General features: G+C 44.8%; 1 protein-coding gene across 3 annotated transcripts in view; it reads left to right on the plus strand.

The window, feature by feature from the left end:
• Positions 1–284: 284 nt before the first annotated feature.
• SLC19A1 (solute carrier family 19 member 1) overlaps positions 285–25055 on the plus strand; it is a 29196-nt gene continuing 4425 nt past the window's right edge. Inside the window, exons 1-4 of one of the 3 annotated variants that reach the window (XM_060261223.1) lie at positions 324–486; positions 8720–8853; positions 12519–12832; positions 22828–23578. In XM_060261223.1, the coding sequence (XP_060117206.1) occupies positions 12659–12832; positions 22828–23578 (925 nt within the window). In that variant the 5' untranslated portion in view covers positions 324–486; positions 8720–8853; positions 12519–12658. Of the gene's footprint in view, positions 880–8719; positions 8854–12518; positions 12833–22827; positions 23579–25055 lie in introns of all 3 variants that reach the window. The other 2 variants (XM_060261222.1, XM_060261221.1) reach the window with 2 other exon arrangements.

The following is a 25055-nucleotide window of genomic DNA, read 5'->3' on the forward strand; positions in this document are numbered from 1 at the left end:
CCGCTGCTCTGACTTTTCTTATGTTTCCTCCTGTCGTCGCGCCTAATCCAAAGAGTTCTCTCAACCTCACTCCTCCTCTTTTCCTCCGGCACAAAATCGTCGCTCAAAATACTCTTCTGCTAATACCTAGAAAAGACTGTACATGAGAACAGTTCGAAGTCGCTTGATTGAGCCACCTTCCTAACGGATCAGCACAGCAGACGCTCGCTGGCCTGAAGACAAGGAAGCTCGTGCGTTGTTCTGTTTCTATTCTTGCCTCTTTGCATTCTGGGGGTTGTGGTTCCGTCTCCTCCGTACTCCGAGCTATGCGCGAGCGGGACTACAGTTCCCAGTAGCCGCGAGTTCTTCTCCCTCCCGCACGTGTGGCGATGTGCTAATGCTCTAGATGGTGTTTGCTGCTTTTTTTTTTCTTAATCCTTCTGAGTCACTGGCGCAGCTCGGCAAAGTTAAGCCCCTGGCTTCTACCTGCGAGGTGGTTGAACCCAGGTCAGTGCGCTACAAAGCATAAGTCTTCGTCGCGATATGGGGCGCGGAGGGATGTTCTGTAGGAGGACTGGAGTCCTATCAGGGAGAAGCAAATGTTTCTGCCCCCGGGAAGAACGTTCTGCTTTGCAAAAGAGACAGTGAGGTGATCGACGGATTTTTGTTCTTGCTATCCTCTTCCCATTGTCTCTGTGCCCGCTGCAAAGGGAAGTAAAGGTCGGGCCTCTACACAGGGCAGCGTGTGTGTGTTTTTGTGGCGTGGTCTTACTTTCCTTGACGGCAGTGGGGAGAGGCAAAGACATCTGTGTGGCGGTGTGAGCTGGTGTGTAACCCTGTTCTAATCCGAAGAATGTAAAAGTGAAACTTCCAGTGGTGGAAGCTGTATCGCTTTGACGGGTAAGTGGGGGAACACTCCAGGACCTGGGCTCGTTTAAACGAAAAAGAACGTAAGAGCCCTACTGGATCAGACCAGTGGTCCATCTCGTCCTGCATCCTGTCTCACACAGTGGCTAACCAGTTCTGGACGACCAACAACGGGGCATAGAGGCCAAAGCCTTCCCCCCGATGCTGGCTCTGGGATTTAGAGGACTAGTGCCACAGAATGTAGAGGTTCCCCTCAGCCACCATGGCTAGTAGCCATTAATGGACTTGTCCTCCATGAATCTGTCTAATACCCCTTTAAAGCTGTTTGTTCGTGTGGTCATCGCTACACCCTCTGGCAGGGATTTCCACATTTTAATAACTCTGTGGAAGATAAGAGTCCAAAGATCCATATACACAAATGTGTGTTCAGTGCCATCAGTAATTACTGCGCAGCGGTTCTTGGACAAATAGTTGGGGTATTCATTCCTGTCAAAGTGGACCTGCCTTTCTCCATACTCTGCATGCTTGTGTTTGCCCAGAGCTGTAGTAAGGGTTGTGTGGATAGGAAGGTTGTTGGGAATAGATTGGGTCAAACCTTAGTGGTCTTGCCGTCCATTGGATGCCACTTATGCTGTGGTGGTGTAAACCTTGTCACTCACCAGCTTAAAGACCAAGAGAGGTTTGGGGCATAGTTCATTACCTTGCGTGTAGCTAACAGCTGATGTACATGTTGGATAGTTTTAGTCACAGGAATGTATAGCCCTGTTGTTGTCGACATATAGTGAAAGATATATAGCCTTATCTGTGAGAGAACAAAATTCTCATATTCCTGTCTTGTGAATGGCACACGAGTGTTCTGTATAGGCAATAATTTACAAAGACAGGCTTGATTGTAGGAAAAACACTCTCATGACCAGGATGTGGTCACCTTACTACTGCATCTCTGTGTAGGTCTGTAACACTGCAAAGCAGTATCTCAGTACAGCGTGACTTGCTTAGTTGTTTCCCCTACATTTTGCTGGGAGCTGAATTGTCATGCCCACAATACAATTAACAATTCATATTAGGCATTTTAGTGCAGCTCTAACGATTGTTAGGGTCATATTTTCAGTGCAAGGATCATTAAATATGCCGCAGAGAAAGAAATGGTGTAAGTACATTTTGTGATGGACAGTGAATACAGAATTCCACACTACAACTCCTGCATAACCACATATTAATACAACTGGTTAAACTGTTGCTCTCTGGCAGCTGAAGTCACTCTGAAGGTTTCTGGATAAGAGAAACTATACTTCATTGGTAGATATAATTTAGAATATGTCTGATTCACTCACTAGATGATGTGCTTGTAGCTAACATACCATCATTAATGTTGCAGTAAGCATCAGGAAAAAAATGATAGCTGTTAATCAAATGTTACTACCAGTGAAGTGTTAAAAGTTAAAGCAGTGTTTCTTACAATAGGATCATGTCTCTGAGTTCTGCTAGACAGGAGACAAATAGATCCTGAATCTCCCTGTGCTGGCAGCCCCAAAGATACACCCCTGTTGTACTGACACTACATTCTATGGACCCAACTTCTCTATCAGTGCTGGCACAAGGAGCAAAAAAGGATAAGGTTTGAAACATGGTAGTATAGGAGTGGGCTTCTGGTAGAACCCTGCACTTGCTCTGGGGCTGTGCGTCTATGTCATGTAAGTCAAGACATTCCCATCGGAGGTGATATAAAGACCAAGATGACTGTCCCCTGCACCCCATTCCTCTTTATTGTGATGGAAGATAAGATGTAGAGTAATTTTGTAGCCCCCAGGAATGCATAAGCAAGCACAGATCTGTCAAGATGCATAATGCATGGGTTTGCTGTTCTGCTTCCACATTTAGAGAACTTGGAGCACTCAGGTGGCAATGATTATAGGAATTCTGATGATGCAGCACTCTTTACAAATGGAGTGCTTTGCACAAATTGCCATCGTTTGCAACAGAATAGGAAAATTACTCTGCTTTGGGAGAGATATCTCCAGCCCTGCAATTATAGATGAGAGATAGGACAATGTATCCCACCTAGCTGTGAAAAGGAGAGGGTCCTGTACCTCAGTCTAGCCATACTCCACTGACATTCCAAGAAAAGAGATGGGCATGCCAAACATTCAACAGCTATGGCCAAAAAACTCCTTCCTTCTGAGAGCCAGTTTGATGTAGTGGTTAAGTGTGTGAACTCTTATCTGGGACAACTGGGTTTGATTCCCCACTCTTCCACTTGCAGCTGCTGGAATGACCTTGGGTTAGCCATAGCTCTTGTAGAAGTTGTCCTTGAAAGGGCAGCTGCTGTGAGAGCCCTCTCAGCCCCACCCACCTCACAGGGTGTCTGTTATGGAGGGAGAAGATATAGGAGATTGTAAGCCGCTCTGAGTCTGTGATTCAGAGAGAAGGGCGGGGTATAAATCTGCAGTCTTCTTCTTCCTTCCTTCCCCTTTCCTAATTCTAAAGGAGAACTGCATACTGCAGTGTTTCCCATTTGCAGGGTCATGACCTGGTACCGGGCCATAGAAGCCTCACTACCGGGTCACAAGAAAAGCCAAAGCTAGCCCCACCCCCAGCAAAGCTAGCCCCGCCCCATCTCTGTGTTGTGCAGAGAGGAGCTGGGCTGCCTCTCCTTCCTTCCCCCCCGCTTCTAATGTTTGAGAGAAAAATTGGCATCCATTGTTTATGTCCTTTCCTTTCTCTTTCTCTTTCTCTCTTTCTCTTTCTCTTTCTTTCCTTCCATTTTTGCTGGATGAAACTTTTCTGTTCATCATACTGTTGTTGCAGGCTTAGGAGCTCTGCCAGTGAAAAGTTGACACCCCCAGTTGTAGCCAGGTGGCCTTCTATGAGATTTCTGTGTGAGTGAGTGGGGCAGAAAGATGATTATTGGAGATTACTGCAGTATACCTCAACAGCACTGGAAGAGATGGTACTATGAACTTGGCACCATTTTACTGGTCCTGCTTTTAACAGCTGTCTGACACCAAAATTAAACTCCTCCTGTAGATATTAAAAAGGATGAAAGTAGTTCACTGGCTAAGTATCTCCACAACAGGTTGCTTTTAAAGGCATGGGAAACACAGCCAATAAAAAGCTGCAAGCCCCTCATAAATATCCTTTTTGGGATAACTGCAGAAAAGCTTGTATGAACTTCATATAACTTGAAATTAATTCATTAATTGCAGTACAATTCTCTGCTACCTTTCACAGCAATTTCCCAGTGTTTCAACCAAAGAAAAGTATGAAAAGTAGCTGTCGAAAGATTTTCTTGAAACCAAGCAAGCTTGGTTGTAGCTTGAGGCAGGGTTCCAGTAGTAGGAGTGTTGCAAGCTGGAGAAGAATACACAGATAGGTGCATGCAGGTGTGGGGTGAAAAGAGAGGACCACCAATTTTCCACCCCCATTTTGGCTCAGCATCAGAGAGATTTTTCTGAAAATGAATTTACTTCCAAAGAAGAGGCAGGTTTGGGGAAGTGCCCTGGAAGTGACATCACAGAAAAAGGTGAAGTTTTGGTTCAGTGTGCCCTGGAAGTGACATCACTTGGTCCTTGACACCACAGGAAATGACATAATTCCTGTGTCCCGGCTCCACCCCCAAAGTCTCCTGGCTCCACCCCCAAATTTTAGTGGGCCACAAAGGAGAAGTATAAAAATAACCTGGCCATGGGAAAGAAAAGTTTGGGAAACGCTGGCATACTGACTTAACAGCCATCCTTTGCTCAACATGTTAGGACAGTGTCTTCCATATAGGGGATATATGCCAAAGGGTTCAAGTAAGAGAGAGGGTGGTTCTGTTGTCTCCAAACCCAGATAAATACCTTCCATGTACGAAGAAAAGCAATGGAGAACATGGCTACCATGCACTCCACTTCACCAGTTTGACTGGCAATACCAACACTTGTGACACTTTGTTTCTCACAGGGCAAAGAGTGTGTCAGACAGTAATTGGAGATAGTTTGATCCCCTTCAGTCCGGCTTTCGCCCGGCCACGGGACAGAGACGGTGTTGGTTGCCCTGGTAGATGACCTTCAACGGCATCTGGACCGGGGCAGCTTGGCGGTGCTGATGTTGTCGGACCTGTCGGCAGCGTTCAACATGGTCTACCATCAGTTACTGACCTGCCGCCTCGCTGATGCGGGGATCCAGGGGTTGGCCTTACAATGGCTTTCCTCTTTCCTTGAGGGTCGGGGACAAAGGGTCACGATTGGGGGTGAACTGTCCCGGAGACACACGCTTGATTGCGGAGTGCCTCAAGGGGCGGTTCTCTCCCCGATGTTATTTAACATCTATATGCGCCCCCTTGCCCAGATTGCCCGAAGGTATGGGCTGGGTTGTCACCAGTATGCTGATGACACCCAGCTCTTATCTGCTTATGGACGGCCGGCCTGCGTCCCAGAAAATTTGGACCGGGTGTTACAGGCCGTGGCTAGGTGGCTCAGGCTGAGCGGGCTGAGGCTAAATCCGGCGAAGACAGACGTCCTTTGCTTGGATTGTCGTGGTCCGGGAAGGGAAATCCCCCTGCCAGTTTTTGATGGTGCGCCACTGACAGCGCCACACAAGGTCAAGAGTTTGGGGGTACTATTGGAGCCTTCCTTAACGATGGAGGCTCAGATAGCAGCCACTGCTAAGTCTGCATTTTTTCATCTTAGGCGGGCGAGGCAGTTGACTCCTTTCCTGGAGCATGACGATCTAGCAATGGTGATCCATGCAACGGTCACCTCGAGGTTGGACTACTGTAATGCCCTCTACATGGGGCTGCCCTTGTGCCGAACCCAGAAGTTGCAGTTAGTGCAGAATGCCGTGGCCCGGTTTTTATTGGGGCTCCAAAGATGGGAGCACATTTGGCCAGGGCTCCGGATTCTGCACTGGCTGCCAATAGTATACCGAGTCCGGTACAAGGTGCTGGTTATTACCTTTAAAGCCCTATATGGCCTAGGACCTTCCTACCTTAGGGACTGTCTCTCCCCACATGTTCCCCAGAGAGTACTGAGATAGGGATCTCAAAATCTGCTTGTTATCCCCGGGCCGAAGGAGGCCCGCCTGAAATCTACCAGGGGACAGGGGCTTCTCTGTAACGGCTCCTTTCTGGTGGAACCAGCTGCCGGAAGAGGTGAGGGCCCTGCGGGACCTTGGCCAGTTCCGTAGGGCCTGTAAGACAGCCCTCTTCCGGCTGGCTTATAACTAACTGGCATTGGAAGCTGAGTGTAGTTTTGATAGACGGCCGTTATATGTTTTATTATTTTACTGTTTTAACTGTGTAAGATGTTTTAAATTCAGAATTTATGTTAGATTTTATGTGTGGTGAGCCGCCCTGAGCCACTTCGGTGGGAAGGGCGGGATATAAATTGAAATAAACTTGAAACTAGTTCTGATAGGGCATTGCTGTCTCCTCAAAGTATGTGACCAGCAGTAATATAATGGAGACCGCTGTACTGAGTGTGGGAGTGATGAGGAAGTCTGGAAACTACATGGCAAATGGCAGGACAGCAAGCACAAAGGCATAAGGGTCCTGGATGGGTGGGTGGGGGGAATAGTTGGTAAGCTCATTCCTTTGTGATGCTGTTGGGACTGGATCCTTGATTCATGGCATTTAATAAGGGAGTTACGAGCTGCCTCTGTACTCATTTGGTACTTCCCTTGTCTGTAAACACAACCAGCTGATTTTCTACACCACAACACCCCATCAGTGCTTTAGCTATGACACAGCAGTTATGTATTTATGTGTGTAACATTCCCGAGTCATTTCTGCTGGATGACCATAGGATTGTAGCTGCCAGAACATCAGTTGCCACCAAATGGAAAAACCAAGCAGGGCCTGACCTGTCTCTATGGTATTGCAAACTGTGGGATCAATATATAATGGTGAATATTTCAGATAGAATCCACAGAGCAATGCAATTTCCTGAACTAACTTTACTAAACAAAAAAAATTATACCACTTGATTGGCCAGAACTACAGAGATGGCTATAAAAATTGCTTTTCTAGGACACAAAAATGTATCACTCTTTGTTACAAATGCATTTTGTTGGTATGATATTTATACCTCTGTAACTCTTCATAAGCTAATTTAATGTGTATTGTCTGTTGTCTGTATAATTTTAATCTCAACTTTAATAATTTTTATGTTTTTAAAAAATCCAGGGAATGAGCCTAGTGTATGTTAATCCTCTACTGATCCACTGAGCTACAGCTGTATGTGAAGCCATTTTACATCTTCCGTATGGCTTGGTCTTGAGGAATTGAGGGACGAAAGAACTAGGCCCTTGATCGTTACTAAAGACGCCTAGGGTGGGTGGTGTGATGTGGATTCTGGTATTGCTGCCTCTTCTGTGCCCCAAAATAGTTTTTGTTGGAGGTCTGCCAAAAGGTGGAATGTGGTAATGCCCTAACCATCTCACCAAAGTGGGACTTAAACCCCTTTCTCCCTTTGTAGTGATGGTTGCTGTTTGCTGTTGAAGTGTTACTTTTTCCATGTTGTACTCTGCCTTGTAACATGCTTGGTTGTGTCCCTTACACAAGGTAAGAGAAGATACATGTTGCATATGTTATGATAACCAGGGTGGGGGGATCATTCCTATAGCAAGGTTCAGTTTCCCTTCATAGATTCCTTCTACTTACTGAACTATAGCCTGGCTGGCTGTTAGGAGTGCAGTGCCTTCCTCTCGCTTGTCATCCTTGATAATTTTTTTTCTGGAAAAGCAGTCTTTGCTAGCCTTTATGCTCTGTGAATTGGTGGGAGATTTGAACACTTGACTGAAGAAGGGCTAAAAAGGTGTTGTTCCGGAGATTATTGCTAATGTTCTTCATGTTGGACCATACAAATTGGTCTGTGGTTGTTTCCTGGCTTCCTGGTTATGTGTTGTGTATGAAAGGACGTGTGCAGTGGGTTCCATGATTTCATGGGTTCATTGTGCCTCCACTGTGCTTTGGTAATTTTCTGTGTGGGTAAGTGAAAGCATCATTGCTACAGAATATTGATGTGGGTGGGTGGTGGCAAGATAACGAAGAAGTTATTGTCACTGCTAATTATCTTCTTCTCAAATTGTTTTGATTTCCAGTTAATTCTGGAGATGCACAGGTTTGTGGCTCTGTTGTGCTGGCGTAACACCAAAGTAATGTGTGCTTGAGCCTCTGGACAACATGGTCAGTTTGCTCAATCATCTGACTAAAGTGTTCTGATTTATGCGATGTAATGCTTTAACCATTTATGTCCTTGGCACCAATACTCCCTCTAAGCTGTGGAGTCTTGTGAGCAAAAATGCTACTTTGTGAGCTACTGGCATTAAAGTTGTGAGCTACTGCATAAATTACTTTGCTCTGGGGCATTTTTCCTGAACTAAGAGAAAAATGTATGTTTGTCGTTCAGTCGCATAGTCGAGTCCAACTCTTTGCGACCCCATGGACAAAGTCACGCCAGGCCCTCCTGTCTTCTACTATCCTCCGAAGTCTGCTCAAATTCGTGTTAGTTATATCTGTAATGCTGTCCAGCCATCTCATCTTTTGCCGTCCCCTTCTTCTTTTGCCTTCTGTCTTTCCCAGCATCAGGGTCTTCTCCAGCGAGTGCGCCCTTCTCATTTGGTGGCCAAAGTATTTGAGTTTCAGCTTCTGACCTTCCAGGGAACAGTCTGGGTTGATTTCCCTTAGGACTGACTGATTTGATCTTCTTGCAGTCCAAGGGACTCTCAAGATTCTTCTCCAGCGCCACAGCTCAAAAGAATCTATTCTTCTGCGCTCAGCCTTCCTTATGGTCCAACTCTCACAGCCATACATTACTACTGGGAATACCATCGCTTTGATAATACAGGCTTTTGTTGGCAGGGTGATGTCTCTACTTTTTATTATACTGCCTAGGTTTGCCATAGCTGTCCTCCCAAGGAGCAAACGTCTTTTAATTTCATGGCTACAGTCACCATCTGCAGTGATCTTGGATCCCAGAAATGTGAAGTCTGTCACAACTTCCACGTCTTCCTGTTCTATTTGCCAAGGTATGATGGGGCCAGATGCCATGATCTTAGTTTTTTTGGTGTTGAGTTTCAAGCCTACTTTTATGCTCTCCTCTTTCACCCTCAACAAGAGGTTCTTTAGGTCCTCCTCACTTACTGCCATTAGAGTGGTGTCATCTGCATATCTGAGGTTGTTGATGTTTTTCCCGGCAATCTTAATTCCAATTTGTGCTTCATCCAGGCCAGCATTTCGCATGATGAACTCTGCATATAAATTAAATAAGCAGGGTGACAATATACATCCTTGTCGAACTCCTTTTCCTATTCTAAACCAATCAGTTGTTCCATATCCCGTTCTGACCATTGCTTCTTGACCCTTATACAAGTTTCTCAGGAGACGTGAGGTGGTCTGGTACTCCCATCCCTTTAAGGACTTACCACAGTTACCACAGTTTGTTGTGATCCACACAATCAAAGGCTTTAGCATAGTCAATGAAGCAGAAATAGACGTTTTTCTGATACTCCCGTGCTTTCTCCATAATCCATCGAATACCATCATCTCCGCTCACTTTGTTGTTAGTAATGCTTTCTAAAGCCCATTTGACTTCACACTCCAGGATGTCTGGCTCAAGGTCATCGATTTCACTGTCATGGTTGTCCGGGACATTGAGGTCCTTCTTGTATAATTCTTCTGTGTATACTTGCCACCTCTTCCTGATCTCTTCTGCTTCTGTTAGGTCCCTACCATTTTTGTCCTTTATCATGGCCATCTTTGCATGAAACGTTCCCTTGATTTCTCCAATTTTCTTGAATAGATTTCTTGAATAGATCTCTTGTCCTTCCCATTCTATTATTTTTTATTTGCATTGTTCCTTCAGGAAGATCTCCTTATCTCTCCTTGCTGTTCTCTGGAAATCTGCATTCAGTTGGGTGAATCTTTCCTTTTCACCTTTGCCTTTCGCTTTGCTTCTTTCCTCAGCTATTTGTAAAGCCTCATCAGACAGCCACTTTGCTTTCCTGCTTTTCTTTTTCTTTGGGATGGTGCTGATTGCTGCCTTCTGTACAATGTCATGAACCTCTGTCCATAGTTCTTAAGGCACTCTATCAACTCTAGTTCCTTAAACCTATTCTTCATCTCCACTGTATATTCATAAGAAGAAGAAGAAGATATTGGATTTATATTCCGCCCTCCACTCCGAAGAGTCTCAGAGCGGCTCACAATCTCCTCTACCTTCCTCCCCCACAACAGACACCCTGTGAGGTGGGTGGGGCTGGAGAGGGCTCTCACAGCAGCTGCCCTTTCGAGGACAACCTCTGCCAGAGCAATGGCTGACCCAAGGCCATGCCAGCAGGTGCAAGTGGAGGAGGGGGGAATCAAACCTGGTTCTCCCAGATAAGAGTCCACACACTTAACCACTACACCAAACTGGCTCTCCGTGTAGCAAATGTGCAGGTTCAGTGTGTTTTTGCTGACTGTAGGAGTGAATGTGTCTCAAAAAATACCCTGTAATACATCTTGTTTCTTTGCTAAGGGCACAGCTAAATTAACTGTCCTAATCAGCCAAAATAAGTTCCATTACAGGATTCAAAACGCAGAGAAATCAAAATTAGAGAGATAATATACATTCATCTCTCACATGGCTGTTTCATAGAATAATATAGTGGTTTTGCATGTCTGTATCAGGTGTTAAAGATGTGTAGGAGTTAATTACACATTTCAATACAACTGGCCAAGAAGAAAGACCACTGGCATATAGAATATTTATCTAAACTGTTGGGAATGGATCCCACACATATGTGTGTTTGTTATTCTGAGTCCGCTTGCGGAGAGGGCGGGATAAAAGTCTAATGTAAATAAATAAATAAATATCTAAGTGGGAGATGTCCTAGACCAGGGGTGGCCAACGGTAGCTCTCCAGATGTTTTTTTGCCTACAACTCCCATCAGCCCCAGCCAGCAGGGCCAATTGCTGGGGCTGATGGGAGTTGTAGGCAAAAAACATCTGGAGAGCTACCGTTGGCCACCCCTGTCCTAGACTTATTGCGGATGTTTCTCCAGCTCACTAGACACTGAGGTTTTATGCTTTGTCGTCAGGTCTTCCAAAGAGTATATCTGCTTGAATAGCGTAGTAGTAGCAGCAGATGATGATGATGATGAAGAAGATGATATTAGATTTATACCCCACCCTTCACTCTGAGTCTCAGAGTGGCTTACAATCTCTTTTACCTTCCTCCTGCATAACAGATACCCTGTGAGTTAGGTGGGGCTGAGAGAGCTCTCCCAGAAGCTGCCCTTTTAAGGACAGCTCTGTGAGAGCTATGGCTGACCCAAGGCCATTCCAGCAGCTGCAAGTGGAGGAGTGGGGGATCAAACCCAGTTCTCCCAGGTAGGCGTCTGCTCACTTAACCACTACACCAAACTGGTTTAGCCCAACCTTATAGTACATTATGGATTTGTGACGCAGGCTCCAAGCAAGCAGAACAAAGATTAAAAGTCACTTTCTTTGACTCAGATGTTTCAGCTGTAGCCAGACCTGTCTGCTGTCGAAGGTGAAGTTTGGACAAGTTAAGACAAGGTTACAGACTACTATGTTGTTTTAAAAAAGAAAAGAGGTGGAAAAAAATTCAGAGGAGACTTTCAGTCTGCACCATAAAATCTGCGAAGCTCCAAACACTTGAACTGAATGTGATTTTGCCCCATTCAAAGGCAACTCAAGGAATGCAGCTCAACAAGTTGATGGATCAGTCTCTGGACAGCAGCACGAAAGCTTCTTTTTTGATTTCCTGATTTAAAGTACCCATAATTTTCTTCAGCTTTGAACTTATATTGAGTTTGCTGAATGAATAATCCTGATAGACCCTGAATGAAAAAGGAAGGTGTTAACAACTGGATGATTCCTGGGCAGTTTGATGTAGTGGTTAAGTGCGCTGACTCTTATCTGGGAGAACCGGGCTTGATTCCCAACTTCTCCACTTGCACCTGCTGTAGTGGCATTGGGTCAGCCATAGCTCTTGTAGGAGTTGTCCCTGAAAGGGCAGCTTCTGGAAGAGCTCTCTCATCCCCACCCACCTCACAGGGTGTCTGTTGTGGGGGAAGGAGATTGTAAGCCTCTCTGAGACTCTGATTCAGAGAGAAGGGCGGGGTATAAATCTATGGTCTTCTTCATTTGGCTTGTTAGTTTTTTCTTTCTTTCTGAACGTAGCAGCTGCTATGGAACTAATCATCCTTTTTAAAAATTGGTATGCATAATAATGAATACTATTGAGCGTACATGCAGTATAGTTGCTAAAGGCACTCAGTTGTAATGCTGTTTGAGAGACTGCAGCTTAGCCTAGCCTACCTCACTGGATGGTTGCTGAGGCTAAACTTCTTGAAAGTTTTTGGAACAAAGGCAGAACGTGAATATTACAAACAAACAAATATGGTTGCTATATCTTTGTTTGGAAATGCAACAGTCCAGCTGAATGAGTTCTGCTCTGTCTCTGAAGTTGTGATCTGGTAACATCTCGTTAAAATCATCACTGATGACATGGGCCAGCAAGCTGCGTGCACCTTTTAAAAGCGTGTGTGGTGGGGGACATTTTTTTATACTAAGTTTGTAGCTACAAAATAAGGAAAACAAATTCCAAGAAAGATGTTGCTGGGTATTAGTTTATAATCTTCCTTCCAGAAAGCTTGATCTGCTGCCAAAATCTGCTTTTTTGCAGGCACACCGAAAGAAAATGCTGCTGAAGACTTTGAATGCATCAAAGGGATAGAGAGGCTGATACAAGGCAGCTCCAGCTGTGTAGCTTCACTGGAAAGAACTATTTTGTCCTAAAAGGTGTTGAGGTGACCCTGGCTAGTTATGCCTGAAATGGAAACTCCGGAAAAGCAGCCCTCTGAACTCCCTCAAGATCCACGCTGGAAGCTCCTGGTCTTCTACCTTTGTTTCTATGGCTTCATGACCCAGATCAGACCAGGGGAGAGCTTCATTACTCCCTATCTGTTAGGAACAGAGAAGAATTTCACCAAGGAAGAGGTGAGTTCAGTGCACATGGGCTGTCGTCCAAATAAGTGATTTACGTGTGAATACAGCAGAGGTTTTTTTTCCGTGCAACTCCTATTTTTGGCAGGATGCTCATAATTGCTGCTTTCCCTCATGTTTTGTTGAGGGAAGGGCGGGGGGGGGGGACCAAGATTACCATCCATCTCCCACTGGTACAGCTGCACAAATGGAAAGAGATGAGTCTGTGGTTTGGTGGAATTAGTTTCCTTCCTTCTCTCCCCCTGGCTGTGGCTTAAATAACTTGTGAAGGGAGGAGATGAATAGCTGGAAGATGCGAATAGATAATCCACATGATCAGTGGGCCCCATGCACACAGATGAAGGCTGGCTAGAGAAGAGGAGAAGTTTCCCTTAAGATTTGTCCCTTTACACACACACCCATGGAGCTCAAAAAATTCAGTACTGTGAAAATTATTGAAGAGTTTGTAATAGATTTACCATAGTATGTTCTACTTCTTGATTTAAAGTAAACAGAGCCTAAAAAGTGTGGATGCTTTGTTACCTTGATGCCTCAGAATCTTTCAGATGTGGTACCAGTGCGTGTCTCAGTGAACATGCCTATTTGCATGCTTTCCACTTGTGTTATCTGTATGCATGGCAATCTGACTGAATATTTTGTTAAGTGTCACTTGTAGAGAAGAGAGCCAATCATAATTTGTGGTTTGGGGTCTAATGTGGTCTAATTTGTGGTCTAATGTGGTCTAATTTGTGGTCTAATGTGAAACCATTGCTGTGAAAGCAGAAGTATTTCATTAGATTATCTCATATAAGGGAGGACAGTTGGGAAAATACAAGCCCAAAGTCCTTCAGACTTATTCACTCACTAACGAACCATGTTTCAGCATTGCATTTGAACTATGCCACAACTTTTCAGTCTCTGAGGAGGCAAATTGCTTAGCAGTGCAAGTTAGGCAAATAAATGAGGGAAAGTTACAGGGTCAGGAATTCAGATTCAGCATCTGCTTGTGCTAAATAGGCTCATTCTTCATTTCAGGAAGTTTCTGACTCTTGGATTGGCTGTTCAGAGTGCAGCTTCTGTCCAATTTCAATGTGAGCAAAGATACAAGAACACTTGATTCACATCCAGGAGTGTAGAACAAAAATCAGCAGCTTTAAAATCAGGACAGAATGAATAGAAACACCACCACCACCCCCCCCAAAAAATAGCAGCTTGGAAACACCTAGGCATAATTTAACATTGGCATAAAATGTAATTTATAATGAACTTGTTATTCCTACCTCTTGCTGTTCATCCCTTTTCTGCACATTTGAATACAGTTGTCTCAGATAGCATATTTGAGCAACAAGAAGAGTGACAATGGTGTGAAGAGAATTGTTTTAGGGCTATAAATTTCATTTAATATAGCAGCTATTTAAATTATTTTTAAAAATACAGTTTAAACATCAACAGCCTCACTATTTGTTTAGCTCACAAATACATATTTGCATGCTATCAACTCTGCTACTGATTTTTTTTTCCCCTAAGGAAAAACTAGCGTATTGACATGCTCCAGTTTCAGTCTTGTCCATAGATAAAGCCAACATTAAAAAATATGCATTCTTTAGGCACAGATGATCCTGAAATGGCCAGTTTCCCAGGCTTTGGAAAGCATTTCAGTAATATAACATAAACAGCAACTGAATCATTGGTTGAACATTTAATGGATGGTAGCTCTAATTTCTCGTAAGTTTTATAGACGAAATCCTTGGCCAACTTCCCTGGCTCCAAGCTGTTATATAGAGAGGTTGTTAACTTTCATCTGTCAGTTAAACTTAGTCTTCAAGTCCTACAAAGATTTCACTTGCTTGCATTAAGCAATCTTAGGGTAATTGAACAGTTTGGAGAATCAAGGAGGGGAGAGAAACAGATGCTTCTGAGTATGATGGAAAGCCTGGGTCCGCCCTTTGTAATATTTTAAAATGAAAAGTCTCGCCTTGACAGGTACACAAAATCCATCTCGTTTTACCAAAGCCCAGCAGTACAAAGATTCAGGTGGTTGTAATAATGATACTATGGTACTGTTACTTTTTGACTTTTTAAAAATGGACTGACTTGGTTTATTGCAATTCTCCCCTTCCCCCCCCCCCCCCCCATTAAATGAGCCCTGGACAGATTGAGTACAGGTATGTATGAAAAGCTAATCCTCCCCCTCCTCCCCCTCACTAAGAGGATTCAGCAGCTAGTGAATATTTCTACTTGGAGAAATGGGCTCTGCCAGTTTGCTATGGTGACCATAGGGGTTTAAACAGTGAGCCTTTTCTTATGCTCAGTTACACTGAAGCTGGTTCACCTGGGTAGGAGACATTCCACAGTATTTCTGCAAAATTGTTTGGCGAGGCAGAGGGAATTAGAGGTGGGCTTGTGGCTCACAAGGGAAAAGCACTGATAAGTAATAGATTGAGAATAATTAAAGTAAGCAGCAAGTCTGGATATCAACATTAAATACTTTTGTGTGGTCCCCCGACCCACTCTTTAGTCAGCAAGCTTTTAAAAAAGGTCTTCAGTGAGAATAATTCCACTGAAATAATTTGAATTATTAGAAATAGCATAACATTAGTTAATCCTGCTGATCCTTAGATCAGCTTCTGTGTCATTTCATTTGGCTTCCAAGTCTCTTTTTCTTTTAAAAAAGGTATTGATTATTTAGCAGAGGATCCAGGTAACTGTCTTGCCTAGCTGTGAGTCGAAATAGCTAATAAATTGGGGCATGATCCAGGCAAAGTTGGTTGACTCCATTATTTTTAGTAGGAGAGTGTTAAACAAGTACTTGTAGGTCTCTGGTTGCATTCATTGGAAACTTTCATTGAAAAGGGGCCTTGAGAGAAGATCTGCTGAATCTAATTTCATAACCATTGTCTGAAACAAATGAAGATACCCTACAATATAATTTGTAATGTGAAACTCCAGTTTGATTCTGTCTAATATATTCAGTTCCAAAAACTGTTCTTAAAGCAACTATTTTAGTGAAAATATGTCTTTCAGTCTGCCTTATTATATTGGTGTTCTTCCAGATTTTTCAAAATAAATTATTTTCAATCTGCCCCCCTCCAAGTTACTGTGTTAATTTATTAAGGGTACATGTTTTTGATTGTTGGAGAGCTGGTTGATCAATAAAGGTATTTAAAAGTTGGAAAAATGTTAACAGATGCTATAAGGCAGTTTCTGACAGATTTTTTTTTAAAGGAAAGGTTAATCCCCCCCCCCCCCCCCCCCGATTACAGAAGTAGCTCCAAAGGACACTGATTTTACCACTGCCATGTCAGGCTAACTTTGACCTGCTGACCCAATTTCCTTGTGGTTTATATTTAAACCTTCTATCTTTGCTCTGTAATGAGTAATTTCTATTTCCCTCCCCCCTTTGGATCTCTGAGGTCTTTCTGGGACACTGTTTGTGGCAAGTCAGCACATATAGGTAACAGCGTCATCCTAAAGGCAGTCACCTCGTTTTGTATTGATGTAACCTGCCAGCTCTACCCTTTGAACAGGCCAAAGCTCATGTTAAACCATGCTGATTTGTGTATGGGCTGTGCTTTTCTGTGCTGAAGGAGCAGCGAAGAGTTTATCTGTAATTATAGTTCTTTTTTAAAAAATCAGTCTTGGCTCTCTCCCCCCACCTTCTGTATCTGGTATGGCAGAATAGGCCAGAAAGGGCTTTTCCCCATATCTAACCACACTTTTATGATGATTGCTGTGGAAGTAGGAAGTGCTGTATCATGCCTCTCTTTACAGCAGATCTGGAACATGGTAAATTCTGCTCAACCTATTTAAGCCTGAAGGCAAGGAGAATGACTGAGGGCATTGGTAGCATCTGTGACCTGAATAAGCAAGCTCATCTTGTGGATTGAATTCTAAGAGTGGGTTTAAGATAGCTGCCAGGAAGATTGAAATTTGTGCTGAAGCCGAAAATAAGATTCTAACAAGGATAGTGGCCTTCTCCTATGGCAAAGAAATGTACATCATTCCTGGTTACAAATCACAAAGGGGTCCCCAGTGTGCTGCCCGTGAGTGCTATGGCACCTTCTGACACCTTTCCTGGTGCCCACCAAGTGTTTTTAGAAAGTGAGCAGAGCCAGGTGGGCTTTTTCCCAGCAAGGCTTCTATTTGACCATTGGTGATTTGATGGGCTGTGTAGATTTTTTAACGTTTTAAAGCAGCAGTTGCCACCACAGCACAAGGATCTGCACTGTGTGACTGAAAGTAAGCGTTGGCAGCCATTTTGTGGCTGGCTCTACCTCCAGAAGCCATTTTGTAAGCGTTCTCACCACAGTGTGTCAGAATTCCAAAGGCACCTGCAGGTTCTAAAAGGTTGGGGACCCCTGGGTTAGTTACAACAAAAACCACTTCTACACAGCAACAACGCCGATGCTGCGATCCAGGGGTTGGCCTTGAAGTGGCTTTCCCCAGGGTCGGGGACAGAGGGTGGCGTTAGGGGATGAGCTATCCTGACAACACCTACTTATGTGCGCTGTGCCACAGGGAGTGGTTCTTTCTCCAATGTTATTTAACATCTACATGTGCCCCCTCGCCTAGGTTGCCCAGAGGTATGGGCTGGGTTGTCACCAGTATGCAGATGACACCCAGCTCTATCTGGGGAAGCCAGTCCAACTCCACCCTGTTAGATCTGTCCACAGCATTGCAAGCTGTGACGGGATGGCTTAGGCTGAGTAGACTGAAATTAAATCTGATGAAGATGGAGGTCCTTTATCTGAGTTGCCGCAGTCCGGGACCCGGAGGTTTGTTTACCGACCTTTGATGGAGTGCAGCTTATGCTGACGCCCAAGGTTAAAAGCTTAGGGGTGCTCTTGGATTTCTCTCTTAACAATGGAGGCCCAAGTAGCTGCCACTGCGAAGTCAGCTTTTTACCATCTGCAGATGGCAAGGCAGTTGGTCCCCATTCTCAAATGCGACGACTTGGCAACAGTGATCCATGCTACAGTCACCTCGAGACTGGATTACTGTAATTCCCTCTGCATGGGGCTGCCCTTGTCCCAAATCCAGTGACTCCAGCTAGTGCAGAATGCTGCAGCCAGGCTGTTAATGGGAATTCCTTTACGGGAACACATTCAACCTGTGCTGAAAGCGCTGCACTGGCTACCGATAGTGCTGGTCATTAGCTTTAAAGCCCTATATGGCCAGGGTCCTGCATACTTTAGGGACCACCTTTCCCTGCATATGCTCCAGTGAGCACTTCGGTCTGAGTCTCAAAGCCTGCTGACAGTTCCCATCATCAGAGAAGTCAGGCTTAAATCAACTAGAACTAGGGCTTTTTTTGTTGCTGCCCCTAGTTGGTGGAACAAGTTGCTGGAGGAGGTCAGGCCCCCTGCGAGAGCTTTCACAGTTCCGCAGGGCCTGCAAAATGGCACTCTTCTGCCATGCATTTTCATAATGGCCACACCCTTAAAATACTACCAACGGTTCTATCTCATCCCACTATGGTGATCCTGGGACCTCTTAGAACATCTCATATCGACCATCTAGCTACTTACCACCATTAGAATTCTAATCGTTGTCTGAAACGACTGTACTAGCACCTGTGGATGTTTTAATAATTGTTCTTATGTTTTATGTTTTTACTGTTGTTTTATCTTGTTTGGTCACGCTAATCTGCTTGTGTGACCCTTAATCTGTGAGCCACCCTGAGCCTGCCTTTGGCGGGGAGGGCGGGGATATAAATTAAACAAACAAATAAACAAGGTTTCTTTGTTGCTGCTGCTGATTCAGCACAGCAATAGAGCATCTCCGTGGTGGGTTGTCTCACATTTTCCCAGACCCCCATGGGAATCAGTCTCCCCACCACACCACCTGGAGAATTCTAGGTGTTCTTTAATTGATAACTGACAAATCACTAACTGACAAATCACTGTAACATTAAAAACTGTTAAGAATTCGTCAATGATTAATTATTTTTAAACCTGTCTCCCCCCCCCCCCCCCGCCCTGTGGCACAGGGCAGGAATGGCTATCATAGGGTAACGAAGCAGGGGAAATAATGCCAGTGTGCGTAGGGCTAGGAAAAGGTCTGGATTTGGGATTAGTTGAAAGGTACACTCGAGCACTATGATGCTATGTAGTAGCGGAGGTGGAGGATGAGACCTGCTTCCTATTAGCATCCAAGAAGCAGTTTATGGTAAAAGAAGCCTGTTAATCTTTGAAGTGCTACAAGGCCTTTTTGTGTCAGGACATCTTGACACTTAGAGTAAATATCTTTCCCTTGTGCCATTGACTTCTGTATACATTCAGATTCCTTTTTAAAAAAAGAAACCTGAATAATGCAAATTAATCAAATGGGCTTAACCTGCATTCTTACATAGGTTTTATATGAAAACAGATAGTTTCTAATCAATACTGCTCAGCAGCACACCTCTTGGTGGGTCTATTTTTCCCTGAACTCACCAAAGCCCCCATAAGGATAAGGACGTGCCATCCCCCTTAGCATTTCTCTTAGTTGTCTCATCAGCAGGTGATGACCCAGGAACCACTCTGTCACTTGTCAGATTATTTCTTTCATTCTGAACTGCAGGGCTTTTTTTGAGCAGGAATGCAGTTCCAGCTGGCTTGGTGTTAGTGGGTATGGCCCGATATGCACATGAGTTCCTGCTGGGACTGTCAGGGGCGTGGCTTAATAAGCAAATGAGTTCCTGCTGAGCTTCTACAAAGAAAGCCCTGCTGATCTGTAATGTGAGATTTGCTGTTGTGAGCCATGTTGGAGATCAGTAGGTTGAGAAACAAGGTACAAATATTTGAATGGAAGAAATAATACTGGACCTACCGGGCTGAAAAGCTATGTTCCTTTGCATTGATATGATTTTACAGTAATTCTTATAATACAGTGATTGGAATCTGTAGCTCTGTAACCCTCTGGGGCACAGATTATTGCAAGATCTGACTTTTGTAATATCATTCTTTTCCATTAATCCCTTTCTCAGCTGCCATGGAGTATGTCCCCATTCATGCAACTGCACTTGGTCACATTTATTCCTTGTTTCTTCCTTCCTTCTTCGGGCAGACTTCTGTCTTTGCTGTTGTGATGCATGCTGATGGAGCTGTGCATATAATAAACATTATGGGTTTGATTTCAGATGAAGAATAAATGTAACACAATAGTCTTGGGTGACCAACCATCTTCATCGTTGTTGTTATTATTATTTATTTCATTTCTATATTGCCCATTGCTGAAGCTTCTCTGGACGGTTTACAACAAACTTAGAAACAATAAAATACAATAGATAAAACACTAAGAATTAAAAATTAAGATAACATGAAAAACATTTAAAACAATATACCAAACCCAAAAAGACCTAACCCAAGTGAAAGAGAGATGCATTAATTTTAAATAGTTGTGTTTGTTATTTTCATATCAGCTTTTGGTCCATGTGCTACTTGAAATTCATGTGTATGTACATTTAGATTGTGAGCTTCTCAGGGTAGGGACCTGCCTTTTGTTCTGTGAAGTGCAATGCTCATTAGTGCACTAATAACACCTGCATTCTTTTGGTTTGGATGGCATTTTTTAAAAAATTGAAAGTGCCACTACATCATGAGTGAGAACCAGAGCAATCCTGGTTTAAATCCCCATTCAGCCATGAAACTTGCAGGGCCAAATTCACCTGTCCTACCCCACAGAATAAAATGATAAAATGGAGGAGGAGAGAACAAGATGTGACACACTGATCTCTCTGGATGCAGGATGGGACAACAGCGTGGGAAGGAGGGCTGGTCCATTGTATAGAAATATTTTGGGGGTCTCTGTCCATGTAACTGAATTCACCATCCCCGTGATTTAGCATAAAGGTAAAGGTAGTCCCCCCAGCAAGCACCAGTCATTTCTGACTCTGGGGTGACGTTGCTTTCACAGCAGACTTTTTTCGGGGTGGTTTGCCATTGCCTTCCCCAGTCATCTACACTTTCCCCCCCAGCAAGCTGGGTACTCATTTTACCGACCTCAGAAGGATGGAAGGCTGAGTCAACCTTGAGCTGGCTACCTGAACCAGCTTCCGCTGGGATTGAACTCAGGTCGTGAGCAGAGGGCTCCGACTGCAGTACTTCAGCTTTACCACTCTGCACCACGGGGCTGTGTACATGTGCCCTTCCTCTGATCCTCCTCCCAATGAGAGATGCTTGTAGGCTAGAACAGCACTGGCGGTCCCCTGCTGCTTTGTTTCCATGGCTTAAAGAACAGCAAGTTCTGTCAGGAGTCTGGCAGAGGCTTAGCTGATCTCCTTGGCCTATTGGGGGAAGGGGGTTGCTGCTTGATTAGTAGCTGCAACCAGCATGTGGCTGTTCTAGACAACGGGGGCTTTGGCACATTTTGTGCAGTTCAGCAGATTCCAGTGCCGCTGGAGTTCCCTTCCTTCAAAACCATACACTTGACTTCAAGAATGACTTTAAAGGGTTAGAGCAGAAGATACATAGCACAGTCCAGATCATGTTACCCATTCCCTTCTCCTACCAATCTATAAGGTTACCTGAGAGTCAGTTTGGTGTAGTGGTTAAGTGCACGAACTCTTATCTGAGAGAACCAGGTTTGATTCCCCACTCCTCCACTTGCAGCTGCTGGAATGGCCTTGGGTCAGCCATGGCTATCACAGAGCTGTCCTTGATAGGGCAGCTTCTGGGAGAGCTCTCTCAGCTCCATCTACCTCACAGGGTATCTGTTGTGTGTGTGGGGGGGGGGGAGGTAAAGGCGATTGTAAGCCGCTCTGAGGTTCAGCGTATAGGGTGGGGTATAAATCCAATATCATAATCATCTTCTGCTTCTTCTGCTATAGCTGCTGTGTGGGATGGGGGACTTAGGTTGAAGAGAAACAGCTTCACAGGTTCAGCAGCAGGTGCACTGTTTTCTGCAGTTATGTTTGAATCCTCTCATTATGGCAGGGCCCATGTGCAGTTCCAGGATGCCAGCTTCTGCCAGTGTCTCTTTCATATGCCTTGGAGGACACTGTGTGGAAGCTGTTCTGTTAACACAGAGATATGCTCCCACTGTAAGTTGGAGTGACTGCAGTCCAGGCAACATGCAGCGCTTGGAAATATGTGATCAGAATTCTAGCAGATTCCAGATCTCCTGACTAGGGATGGGCACGAACCTCACCGTGAGCCTGATTTCCCGATGAACATCACCAGCTTGGTCCACAAACTGGAGGTTCGTGCCCATTGCTATCCCCAACCCTCCCATGACCCTCCATGTGGTTTCGGAGGTTCATAGGGTTTGTGGTGGGAGGCAGGGTGGTGAGAAAGATTGCTGAAATGGCTTGCATACGTTTCAGCAATCCCTTTAGCTCCCTCCCCCCCATTTCCAAGTATTCCCTTTAAATGGCTTCCCCCCACCCTTCCATTCTGCTGGCCTTAAGGAACCACCATCAGCAGAAAGGAGGGAGGAAAGATCTCCTGAGAAGGGAGATCTCTTCCCCCCCCCCTTCTATTCTCTTGGTTTCGGGGAGCCACCCCCAATAGAAAGGAGGGTTTGGTAAATGGGGAGATATGGGGAAGGTTATTAGCCACAGTGTGTATGTGTGTGTATATATATATATATTTGGCCGCTGTGTGACACAGAATGTTGGACTGGATGGGCCATTGGCCTGATCCAACATGGCTTCTCTTACGTTCTTAAGGTTCATGGTTTATGTGACCACACGAACCAGGATGAACCTCCCTTTTTCTGGTTCATGGCCATCCCTACAACTTGTAGTGTTTAGCCCTGAGAGAACTCATCTTTATAGTGCAGCCTTTGGGCAGTTTCTATGGGGTAGAGAACTCCTAAAACACATCTTTGTTATGTACACATGTGTAGTTGGACAAAGGTGGAGATGGTAAAAGTAGATATAACTCCTGTCACATAAGTTTCTGTGCCCCTTCTCCAGTTCTTATTGGTATCATTCTGAACCTTGCAAGAAAGTGATATACAGGTTGCTGATGGTTGTTACATGGCTCACTGCTACAAGGCATTACAGCCGTCTGGGTTTTATCTTGCAGGTCACCAATGAAATCACACCTGTGCTTTCCTATTCATACATGGCTGTGCTGGTGCCCATCTTCCTGCTGACAGACTACCTGAGGTACAAGCCAGTGCTAGTGCTGCAGAGCCTGAGCCACATCTCTATCTGGCTGCTGCTGATCTTTGGCACCAGCATCCTTGCCATGCAGTTCATGGAGTTCTTCTATGGCATCACCATGGCCGCACGGGTTGCCTATTCCTCCTACATCTTCTCCCTGGTCACCCCTTCGTGTTATCAGCGTATGGCCAGCTATTCTCGTACCTCTGTTCTCATGGGAGTCTTCATCAGTTCCGTGCTGGGGCAGCTCTGTGTCACATTTGGGGGCACCACTTTAATGACCCTGAATTATATCTCTCTGGGGTTCACGTGCTTTGGACTGATCCTGACTCTCTTCCTGGAACGCCCCAAACGCAGCCTCTTCTTCAACAGGAGTGAGCCTGTGTGCAATGGCACCTCACCCACTGAGCTGGATAAAATGAATGCCGGGGAGCCACCATGGTACAAGACGCCTAGCTGGCAGAATCTAGTCTTCATCCGGATGCTAAAGGAACTGATGACCATCGTGCGATTGCCTCAGCTGAGACTTTGGTCCCTCTGGTGGATATTTAATTCTGCTGGCTACTACCTGGTGTTGTATTACGTTCAGATTTTATGGAATGAGGTTTATCCCACCAGGGATAACAGTAGGGTCTACAATGGAGGGGTAGAAGCTGCTTCTACACTTCTCGGTATATACTTTTTCACTACCTTGTTATGCCCTGAGCACTAGATGAGAGGAAGCTGTAGCAAGCTGGCCTCATCCACAGTCCTAAGTATGTTGACACAAAGGCAGGTTCCTCTGAAATCCATGGGTGTTAGCTGGCTCAGGCGTTCACACTGGGTTGGGTCCCACAGAACATTTCTGTGTATGAAACAGTAGTTGCGCCAGCAGAAGCACTTAAGCCTCTCCTTGCTGTCTGCTTGCATTGAGTGAAAGTGGCTGTGTCTTTTGATGGCCCGGATCACAAATCAAAAGACATAGCAGCAGCTGCTTGGAAGTAATTCCTGTTGCTGAGGCAGCTGAAGAATATGCTGCCATGACTGTGGAAATGATTAGATAACTTTGGTCATGCATTGGGGTATCTGTTAAAATGTGGTCTCAGTGGTGGGTGTCTTTGCACAGTGAGCAGGTTTTTAATCATGGTATGTGTGTGAGAACAGATGGGCTGTTTTCACCAATATGATTCCTGCAATCTGCACAATACCTTCCCCAGGTAAGTTATAAGGCTGATGCAGGTGACTATGAAGTGTGGATGGGTGGCAGGTGGGAAAGGTAAAACTCACATGCTTTGATATTGTACATACAGAAGGTTTAATCCTTGGTGTCTCTGAGTGGTTTTCAGACAGTAAGGCTGGGAATGATCTATGCTTTAGAGCTTGGGTAACATTGGCATATCACAGCAGGCAATAGTTAGCCAAGTAGGCCAGCAGTAATTCATTGTAAGGCATGTTTAAAAGAGTAGTTACATAAACTGGGATTTCTAAGGAAGGTGGAGAGAACAGCCCTTTCCTTTTCTTGAGATGCCCCTGGTACTCTACCTACACTGTGTACTGTAGTTTCCCAGTTTCTAGCATGCTCAGCAATAGAGCTACAACATAAGGCAACAGAATGATGCCAGTGCCAGTTTGGTGTAGTGGTTAAGTGTGCGGACTCTTATCTGGGAGAACCGGGTTTGATTCCCCACTCCTCCACTTGTACCTGCTGGCATGGCCTTGGGCCAGCCATAGCTCTGGCAGAGGTTGTCCTTGAAAGGGCAGCTGCTGGGAGAGCCCTCTCCAGCCCCACCCACCTCACAGGGTGCCTGTTGTGGGGGAGGAAGGTAAAGGAAATTGTGAGCTGCTCTGAGACTCTTCGAAGTGGAGGGCGGGATATAAATCCAATATCTTCTTCCCTTTCCTTAGCACTATAAAATCCTACCCTATCCTAGATAGACCAGGCTAGCCCAGTCTCATCAGATGTCAGAAGCTAAGCAAGGTTGACCTTGGTCCGTATTTGGATGAGAGACCACCAGAGAAGTCTAGGGTTGCTACACAGAGACAGACAATTGCAAACCATCTCTGAATGCCTCTTGCCTTGAAAACCATATGGGGTTGACATAACTTGGCTGTGATTTGACAGCCCTTGTAAGAGATACTTAACATTCTCCATGGACTTTTATTGCATGT

This window comes from Heteronotia binoei, chromosome 21, assembly GCF_032191835.1.
Source record: "Heteronotia binoei isolate CCM8104 ecotype False Entrance Well chromosome 21, APGP_CSIRO_Hbin_v1, whole genome shotgun sequence".
Classification (NCBI taxonomy): Eukaryota; Metazoa; Chordata; class Lepidosauria; order Squamata; family Gekkonidae; genus Heteronotia; species Heteronotia binoei.